Consider the following 11,025-nt stretch of genomic DNA (forward strand, 5'->3'; position numbering starts at 1 on the left):
AATATATTTAATATTGTTAACCTATAATTTGTAATAAAATTTTTTACATATATTTTGAAATATTTTCAATTATATTTTTTTAAAAAGATTTATCAAGAGATTAAATTTTATTTCAAAGTTTTATTATGATAAGATCATTGCATATATATTATTTGATACATTTTGAATATATTATATATATATATTAATATTTTTTAAATTATGTTTTTATATTATATATTTAATATATGTTTAATATATATTTTTAAATTATATATTTTTATTAAAAATATTTTTATAAATATATATAAAATATATAAATATCAAATCAATGAAATATATAAATATATTTGATAAAATGTATTTATATATTTTAATAATATTATTTTTTACAATTTATTATTGTATTGAATTATTTAAATAAAATTATTATTTGTGAAGTTTTATAATTATATCATATTATAGAATTGAAAATTTTTATTTTTCTTTTTAATTTTTAATAATTAATTTCTTATATTGATTGTTTATCTAAATTAAATATTAACTTATATTTTTTATTTAATATTTAAAATTTTTTAATATTTCATGTGTTTGATTATCTAACAAGATAATATCATTTGTTGAATATAATTATTCAAAATTAATACAATAAATATATACAATATTTGTAAAAATATATACAAACAATATATTATTATTCGAAATTATATATTATTCGAAAAAAAAGTCTTTTTTAAATTTATTCAAATGAAAATTAATATTGAATAATATTAATATAATTATATTTATTAATATTTATTAATTGTTATTTTAATAAATGTTAAATAAAATTAATATTGAATGACAATAAATATTATATATAAATATATGATTTAAAATATACGTATTTACTATTATATAATTATATTTTGCATACACATTACACATTAAAAAAACTTCTAACACTTCATATCTTTACAGGTTTTTAGACTTTTAAGATCATTAAGGCCATTACGAGTTATTAATCGAGCTCCTGGTTTGAAACTAGTTGTTCAGACATTGTTATCCTCTTTACGACCTATCGGCAACATCGTTTTGATATGCTGTACTTTTTTCGTAATTTTCGGTATCTTGGGCGTACAACTCTTCAAAGGTGCCTTTTATTATTGTGAAGGGCCTGATATTAAAAATGTACGCAATAAGACGGACTGCCTGGCCGACAAACGAAACATTTGGTTAAATAGAAAATACAATTTCGATGATCTTGGAAAAGCGCTGATGTCGTTATTTGTACTTTCCTCAAGGGATGGATGGGTAAACATCATGTACACTGGATTAGATGCTGTAGGCGTTGATCAACAGGTAACGTGCTTGTTTTAATAAATATAAATTATATTTATTTAAAGAATATTTGAATAATACAAGAATAGTCACTTTTTATATAATTTTATTATTATTTTATCTTTTTTAATACAACGACAAATCTAAAAAATAAAAATATATATTTTTTTATATAATTTTTTATTTTATACAATTTTTTTTAAAGATATATTATAATATTAAAATAATATATTATAATATTAAAATAAAAAATATAGTATTTTTATTTTTATAAAACTCAGCGAAAAAAAGATAAAGAAAATGTTACGTTAAATATCATATAATATCATATAAATTTAATGTTCTATAATTAAAAAATATACACTTGATTAATAAATAAACCTATTAAATTATTCAATTTTTAATTAAATTAAATTTTTTCTATTTTCCTTTTTTTTATTTGAAAAATTTGTACGTATAAATATTGTATTTTAGATTTAATTTATTTAGATATCTAAAATTATATTTTTTTAATATGATAATACATTTTTATATTAAAATTTGAAATATTTTTTATTTCTCTATTTTAGCCAATCGAGAATTATTCGGAATGGCGGCTTTTATATTTCATAGCTTTTATTCTACTCGTGGGCTTCTTCGTCCTAAACATGTTTGTAGGTGTTGTAGTGGAAAATTTTCACAGATGTCGTGAGGAACAGGAAAAAGAAGAGCGCGTAAGAAGGGCTGCTAAAAGAGCCTTACAAATGGAGAAAAAACGGCGAAGTAAGAAAAAAGAGAAACTGTTTGACTGAATTTTAATAGAAATAAAATAAAAATATTGATTTATATTCTTATAATTTTTTTTTAAACAATAAATTTTTATATAAAATTATTTAATATATCTTTCATAGGAAATTCTTTTATTATAAAATAGAAGAAAATAAAATTAATTTATTTAATATATAAATTATAATATTTAATATAATATTTAGCATTAAATATAGAATACTAGAAAGAAACTATTAGAAATTACTAGAAAATACTAGAAGATAAAAGAATAAAATAAATAAACGAATAATATTTATTTTGATTAATCTTTTGTGTTTATAGTCGGATATTTCTTTGTATTTTTTATTTTTTTTCTTTTTATTTTTTTTTTATTACTTATAAAAATTTTTCATTTTTCTATCTTCTTAAAAAATGTTTTGATTCCATAATTTTTTCTAAATTTACTTAAGCTGTTATTTATTTTGTTTGCTACCAATTTATATTCTAAATTTAAAATTTTTTATCAGTTATTCAGAAATCAGAAATTGAATTATATAAGATTTTTAGATATTGAAATAAGAATAATGTGAAGAAATAATAAAAAAATAATAAAAAAAAAGAAATATTATTAAAATTAAAAAAAATATTATAAAATATTATTAAAAATTATTATTAAACATAATTAAAAATAAGAAAATTATTATTAAAAATAATAAAATTATTAATATTAATTCAATTTGCAGAAATGCACGAACCGCCTTATTACACAAATTATTCAAAATCTAGACTGTTCGTACATAATGTTGTGACATCTAAATATTTCGACTTAGCAATTGCTGCGGTAATCGGTCTGAATGTTGTTACCATGGCAATGGAATTTTACATGATGCCAAAAGCTCTGACTTACGCTCTAAAGATATTCAATTATTTCTTCACTGCGGTTTTCATTCTTGAATCTTTTATGAAGCTTCTTGCCTTAGGGTTACATCTTTATCTTAAAGACAAGTATGAATTGTTTTTTAAATTTTCTTCTTTTTTCTCATCTTAATATTATGAAATGAAATATTAATAATGAGTATTCAATTCTAGATGGAATCAGTTAGATGTAGGAATCGTGATATTATCGGTAGTTGGTATAGTACTTGAAGAAGTTGAGTCAAAGATCATTCCGATTAATCCTACTATAATTCGAGTCATGCGAGTTTTACGAATTGCTAGAGGTAAGTTTAAAGAAAAGAAAATATTAAATTTAAAAAAAATTAATAATTTATCAAAATGCAAATAATTTTTTAAATTATTATTGTAGTTTTGAAGTTGCTCAAAATGGCGAAAGGAATACGAGCTCTTTTAGACACAGTAATGCAGGCATTACCGCAAGTTGGAAATTTGGGACTATTGTTTTTTTTGCTGTTTTTTATCTTCGCAGCTCTTGGTGTAGAATTGTTTGGACGTTTAGGTAAACATTAAAATAAAATAATCCATGTAACTGAAATGAAATATATCTTCATTACAGTTATAATTATATATTATTATTATATATACTATATATTATTATTACAGTTATAATTAAAAAAAAGTACAATATATTAAGAAATGATTCAAAGAGATTTATTTAAATTATTATATTGAAAAATAATTATTTTCCAATCAATTTAAGTACATTGAATAATTTACATTGAATAATGAAATGATTCATTAATTTATTTAAAAAATAAATATACATATTAATTTTTTGTTATAATTAAAGATAATTATAATGCATTAATTAAGAACTGCATAATTTTTTTAGATCTTTACATAATTATTTATCAAAAAAAATCTAATATAAAAAATTACATTATTCAAGTATAAAAATAAATTATTAGATAAGTGGCAGATAGTTATAAATAATTGAATATTTATTATATTTTATTATACGGAATTTATTACGGAATATTATAATATATATATCTTATTATCATTTTTTGTAATTAAAAATTAGAACATTCAATGATATAATTGATTATGATTATATAATACATTAATTATTTATAATATAATTGATTAATAATATTTTATCATTAATTTACTTATTTTTTATTGCAGAATGCAGTGATGATATGCCTTGCCAGGGTCTCGGAGAGCATGCTCACTTTAGTAATTTTGGTATGGCGTTTCTAACACTTTTTCGAGTGGCCACCGGCGACAATTGGAATGGTATCATGAAGGATACTTTGAGAGACGATTGCGACGAAGCAGCAGATTGCGTGAAGAATTGTTGCGTGAGCACCATCATAGCTCCGATATTTTTTGTAATTTTCGTGCTGATGGCACAATTCGTTCTTGTTAACGTCGTCGTTGCTGTACTCATGAAACATCTCGAGGAGAGTCATAAACAGGCAAGAATACTTAATTTACTTTTTAAATCAATAATATTCATTTAATAATGATTCGAGATTAATACAAGTATTCACATAAAAGTCATTATTCGAACAAAAATTTTAATTGAATGTGTAAATAAAAAGATTCAAATTCAAAGTTTAATATTTCAAAACAGAAAATTTTAGAATTAACATAATTTATTATATATAAATACTTTTAAATATTAAAATTTGCAAATTTATCGAATTCTACTAAAAGATTTCACTAAAAATTTGACTTTAAATCATTTTATATGTATCTATTTCAAATAAATTATTATTCTCATATTATATTACTTCTTTATAAAATAATATTATATAAATTTTATTACTGTAAATATTTTCCGTATTTTTCATTTCAAATAATAAATGACATTTTATGCATGATATTTTAGAAAAATGAAACGTAGTGAAAAGTAGTGAGTATTAAAATATAAAAAAATTTATAAAATACTGATTTTAAATTTTATTTATCAGATGGAAGACGAACTGGATATGGAAACACAGCTAGAAAGAGAATTAGCCGCAGAGCAAGAAGAATTATTAGAAGTAGAAGAAGAGGAAGAAGATGATGAAACTATAAAACGAGAAAGAGACGATGGCATGGAAGATGACGACGTTAGAGAACGTGAGTCTATTTTAGTGACGAACGAAAAGATTCCTGCTAGCAGACCTGGTCTTGCGAAAGTTCGTTCCTTGCCTGCAAATTTTATTTACAATCCACCACAGGAGAAAAACGCAGACGGTACGTTTACATTTACATATTCAACGATTTAATATTAATAATAAAAAATCTGAGTAAGATAAATTACTAAGAAAAAATTATATAGCAATAAATAAACAATATTTATAAATAAAATATAGTGAAATGTCATAATAATATATTTTATTAGTATATGATTCTTAAATTTGTGTCAACAAGTTTGAAATTAAATATATAATCAAACTTTGAAATATTATTATAATGTTACTTTTTAATATTATTTTTTAATATTATTTAAATAATATTAGATATCATTTAATAATATAATTGTACATAATACTTTTAAAATTAAAAAATGTCTGATAATAATTTATCTTATTTATTTATGATTTTTAAATTTAAATCAATTATAATATGTAAATCAATTATAAGCTTTTAATACAATTATTCACATTTTGTGTAACTTTATAAAATTATTTTACATTATAAATTATTTGATATTACATATTAAATTACAAACGCTTTACATATTAAATTATTATTATTTGAATATTATTTTCCAATATTATTAAATATTAATTTAGATTAAATTATAATTTATATTAAACAATATTTAAAAATAAAATAGATATCTAATTAAATAATATCTAATTAAAACATAATAATTAATTTTATTTAAGAATTTGCAAATTTATATATCTTTTTTAAATTAATATCAATAATTAATTTGATTTATAATTTTATATTTTAATATTATTATATTAAAAAATATATAATTTTTCAATTAAAAAAATAAAAATAATCTTCATATTCTTCATATCTTTTATGTTTTTTTACAAAAAAATTAATAACAAATTACATTCTCTTCTACATCAAATTTTTCATATAACGAATAAGTTACGAGTTATTATATTCGAAATATTTATAATTATTAATGACTCTTTTTAATAAATATTTAAACACTATTATATATATTTTACAGATAGAACAATATCAGTCTCATTATCGCGACGCAGTTCGTATCATCGTTCTTGTTCAAGGCCGTCCAAGTTCAAATCGAAACGTAGACAAACGTTTCACTCGGAGCATCATCAGAGAAGATCTTTACTGCCGATGCATTTTGAAGTCGCCGAAGTTTTCGAGAAGCCTGTGAACAATTTAAGTGTGCCTCGAATCATTCCTCAACACAGCTACGATACAAGTCGAGATGTCACTCACGTGCAGCGTCAAAGATTACAGGTAAAATTATTTTTTTTAAAACTTAATTAAAATTAAAAATAAATTGCAACACATATCTAGTTTTTAATAAATTTATTAATTTTATTATTGCTTAATGAAAAAAATTTTTATTATCAATAATCAATATGGATGTTTGAAAAATTTAAATGTGCAAAAAATATATAAAGAGTATTCAAACGAAAAACATTTAAGAAATTTTGGACAAAATTATAATATATAAAATTGTTGAATTGTTATTTTTTAAGTTACAAGCATTTTAATTTTGCAATAGAAACGGAATTATTAATATCTATGGTATATATTATAAATGTTAATAATCATTGTATGAAACAATAGCCAACGTGAATTGCAGTACAAAATAATTGATTATTATTAAGATTTAATAGAGTCATTTTCGAAACTCAGAGTAAAATGAACGTGTTTTTCTTCGCTTTCCATGTAAAAATTATTTATAGATAATTCAATGCTTGTAATAATATTTATATAATTATTTTTACAATTTTTACAAATTATATATATTTAAGTTATATTAATAATAATTAATAAAAAATAAAATATCAATATGTTATCTTAATCGTGTGTTTAATAAAAATTATATAAATCAAAATTTTATAATTAATATATACTTGTATTTAGATATATATGAAACAAAAATCTTTATTTTATATCTATATTTTATATTTTTCTTCATTTAATATGAAATTAAATTGTTTATAATATTTGAAAAGTAAATTTTTCATATTAACATTTGAATTAGCATTATTTTAATATATTTTAATTATATACTTTAATTTCTAGAATTCTTACTTGTTTTATTCTGTATAAATATATATATTATATAAATATACAAAGTATCATTGAAATATTATATATTAAGATTAATTTAAAAATTTTATTTAAATTAAATGTAACATCTGAAAACTTTTTAATGTGAATTTGAATTTTTAATGTGTAATTGAAAGTGCTAGTAATTAAAAAGATTTTATTTTTCTTTTTAAAATAGAAAAATATATAATAAAATATAAAATCATTTATGAAATTATTTGTTATGAATTATTATGAAATTTATATAATTTTATTTTAAAAATAGATAGAAATGATTATTGAAACTTAAAATTGGATATATAAATTATACTTATTGCTAAAATCATTTATATTATTTAATTATAATAGAGAAAATATATAGATTTATAAATGAAAATTTTTTATTTAATTTTTCTAAAATTCTCCTTTTAAATTATTATATATAAATATATATAACTTTTATTAAACTTAGGTAACCATTTCTACAAATAAAAGTAAAAAGTATCAAAGAAGAGTTTTTCATTTTCTAAAATCATGATTTTTATAAATTCAATATTCATAATTTCCCCCTTTTAAATATAATAATAAACAAAAAAAAATATAATGACAAATATAATAATAAGTTAAATGAATACAAATTTATTTTTTACATTTCTTGCATTTTTCTTTTCTAAAAATGACAAAACTTTCATAATTATTTGATATACATATTTTATATATATACTATACTAGTATATTTGATATATATTAGTATATGCTATAACATATGCTATTTGTTCAGAAGAAGATAGCCGAGAAAAAATGACTTGAATTTTTATTCCATCTGAGCTGTTAATCTTAATGCGTTAATAATAATAAAATTTTTGTAAACTATAAAAATACATTTCATAATTAATTCACTTAAATAATTAATTTATTTATAAAATATGTCAATATTTTGATACATCATCATGTATCATTTTGTTTCAGTTATCCCATATGTTTATTTATTTTTTTCGTCAAATAATTCGATTATAGATGTGACTTTTTCGTCCAATTACGAAAATACATATAATGCAAAGTAGATAGAGATATCAATAATAATGGAGCAATAATATTCATAATTTTCTATTAGCATTTTCTCATGGATAAACAGAACAATATTAAAAAAGCTAATCTGACCCTATAGGCAACCAGCGATGGACAAGAAAACAAGACTCTGTTGAGCGTAAACAAACCGCCAGCAAGTTCTTCCCCGGTATCGCCGGTCGGCTCTGTAACAACTCTAACTTGTCCTAAAATAAGCAGCGAACGTTATCTAATGCCAACGCCCAATATCTACCCGTCCAAGGCAACATTAAGTCGCAGGCCATCGAGCGACACGCAGTCACAATCTGATACAAACGTCAGCATCGGAAGCATCGTCTCAAAAATGGGCAGCACGATGAACGGCTATATGGAAACCGGCGTGTCGAGAAGCAATGGCAGCAAATCGAAGGAGAAAAATGAGAGACGAGTATCTGCTCCACCGACGGACGATCTTGACGTGCAATCAATCATTAACGAAAGAAGACCGTCCAAACTGAAGAGCGGAAATTCGACAGGAGCAATGAGGATTGTCGGTGATCAATATTCCTCGTCGACTCGAGTAGAAAGTTACGGCCAGGTCTGTGTGACCGAGGAACGTTCCGAAGAAGTATCACCTATGTCGAGTAGCAACATGAGCGATAGCATCATAGGGAGCAGCAGCACAAGTGGAAGTGGAAGTGTGACTGGAAGTGGAAGTGTGAACGGTAGCGCGAATGGAAACGGTAGCAGGAATGGAAGCGCTGTGATGCATATAATAGGAGTGTGCGCCAGTATTGGCTCGAATGTTCGTATATACGTGGACGATTCGGCGAGTAGTAACAATCAAAGAAAAAAATCGAGCGAAGGAACACCGGAAGCTTCGACAACCATTTCATCGGTAACTGCAATACCAGATGTGATGATAGAGGAAGAAAGATCGGAGAGATTCGATAGAGCGTCTTCTGGTGGACCATCGGATCCTTCTTAAGTAACAACTTTTATCTTCGATACGTTTAGAAAAAAGTAAACAAAAAAAAAAAAAACAAAAACAAAAAAAAATGAAAAAAAATAATCGGTTTTACTGAGAAAAATGGTATAGATTTCTATGCAATTGCTAGCCTACCATGGTATCCACGGCGAAATACCATGAAGAGTACTGCGAGGGTTCAATGTTGGGCTCTAAGAAAGACTGTAGTGCATGACAATATAGTCGTTATATTCTAGTTACTTTGCCGCCGTGAACTTGCCAAAATAGGAAAGGAATCGTTTAGACCGAGTTGGAAATGCTAGAAATTAGAGGAATAGAGGAAGAGAGAAGGGAGAACGAGTGAGATGAAAGTGGAGAGTAATAATAATAATTAAAAAGTACGATTGAATATTCAATCACGGACGAATAAGATTAAGTCAGTTGTGCATCTTGCATCATGCGGAATGAAAAGAAAAAAAGAGAAAAAAAGTGAATGAAAGATTGCGCGTACGCGTCAAGCGTGAAATTTAACGTGCGTAAAACAAAAAGCGAAAAGCATTTAAAAAGAAAAAAAAGAAAAAAAAAAGAAAAAAAAAGAAATGAAAAACTTATGACAATCTACTATTGCCAACGGAACCAATCTTATGTTCCGTGAAAAAAATACATCGTGAAAATCGATTCGTAGGAATTGGTAGGATGAAGAATGACGTAGTTTCTGCGTCGATAATTAGAGAAATTTACGTAGTCGATAGGTGAACTTGAGAACAAAAAAACAAAAAAAAATGAAAAAAGAAAAAAAAAGAGAAAAAACAAATTTGTCGAGTCTACGCGACAATTGCAATTAATCGGACCACACTTTCTCGCCTTTCCTTTTTCTCCAACTCGTCAAATAAAAATAAACGTGTGTCGTTCGCAGGAGAATTTCGAGAGCCACGGTAGATCGTGGGTAGCTCTCGACGACAGAAACGAAACGTGCCAAACTAAAAAAATGCGAAAAATAATAAAGAAAAAAAAAAAATAATAATAAAAAAAATGGTCATTACCGAAGTGCCAGAAAATCTAGATAAAAAAAAAAAAAACAGTTTCGAAATATAAAAGAAGAAACAAAAATAAAAAGTAGTATAGTTTTTTCGTAATCGTGAGACAGAGATTTTAGCTGCGGAAATAAAGAAAAATTACAAAAAAAAGAAAAGGAAAATTGTGTATTAATTACTAATTAAGAGCTTCATAATAAAATATTCTCAGAACCAATATAGTGTGTGGTTAAAGGAGAAGGATAAGGTCGAAATATTGTTATGATTGGCTAAAATAATGAACAGCCAATTTATAGCTTAATCGATTATAATGGTATTTTTGTCACCTCTTTCAAGCTAACTCTATATAAAAAAAAAAGAAAAAAGAAAAAAAAACACTCGACGATTAGCTCGGAGTTTGAGATAAAATACGATTAGAAATTTAAGATGTTGTGATAATCTTTAATACAAATTGAAACTCGTACAATTTATGTAATTTCTATGTCAATTGGTATTACTTCAACGTAGAAAGCTATGCAGATACCAGCTGCCGTGTACTTCCGGATAATCCTGCGGCGACTAACGAAATATTCTCTTCGTTTCCTTCTCTTCATTTCTTTCTCGCGTTCTAGAACATTTTTCTCATTAACATCTGTGATATACTTTAATCGTAGTGTATTTCCTACATAAAAAAAAGAAGAGAGAAAGAAAGAGGAAAAGAAAAATATAATGAAAGCAACAAAAGCGATCAGAGAAAGAGAGAGAGAGAGAGAGAGAGAGAGAGAGAGAGAGAGAGAGAGAGAGAGA

General features: G+C 23.8%; 1 protein-coding gene across 1 annotated transcript in view; it reads left to right on the forward strand.

Annotated features, from left to right (window-relative positions):
- Nucleotides 1-10,936, forward strand: part of LOC102677394 (voltage-dependent T-type calcium channel subunit alpha-1G) — a 201,276-nt gene extending 190,340 nt beyond the window's left edge. Inside the window, 9 exon segments of the mRNA XM_031511741.1 lie at nucleotides 940-1,320; nucleotides 1,869-2,061; nucleotides 2,790-3,051; nucleotides 3,136-3,266; nucleotides 3,353-3,502; nucleotides 4,132-4,424; nucleotides 4,923-5,190; nucleotides 6,131-6,387; nucleotides 8,360-10,936. Coding sequence (XP_031367601.1) covers nucleotides 940-1,320; nucleotides 1,869-2,061; nucleotides 2,790-3,051; nucleotides 3,136-3,266; nucleotides 3,353-3,502; nucleotides 4,132-4,424; nucleotides 4,923-5,190; nucleotides 6,131-6,387; nucleotides 8,360-9,226 — 2,802 coding nt within the window. The 3' untranslated portion in view covers nucleotides 9,227-10,936.
- The last annotated feature ends 89 nt before the right edge of the window (nucleotides 10,937-11,025 follow it).

The sequence above is a fragment of the Apis dorsata genome, unplaced genomic scaffold (genome assembly GCF_000469605.1).
Source record: "Apis dorsata unplaced genomic scaffold, Apis dorsata 1.3 scaffold_346, whole genome shotgun sequence".
Lineage (NCBI taxonomy): Eukaryota > Metazoa > Arthropoda > Insecta > Hymenoptera > Apidae > Apis > Apis dorsata.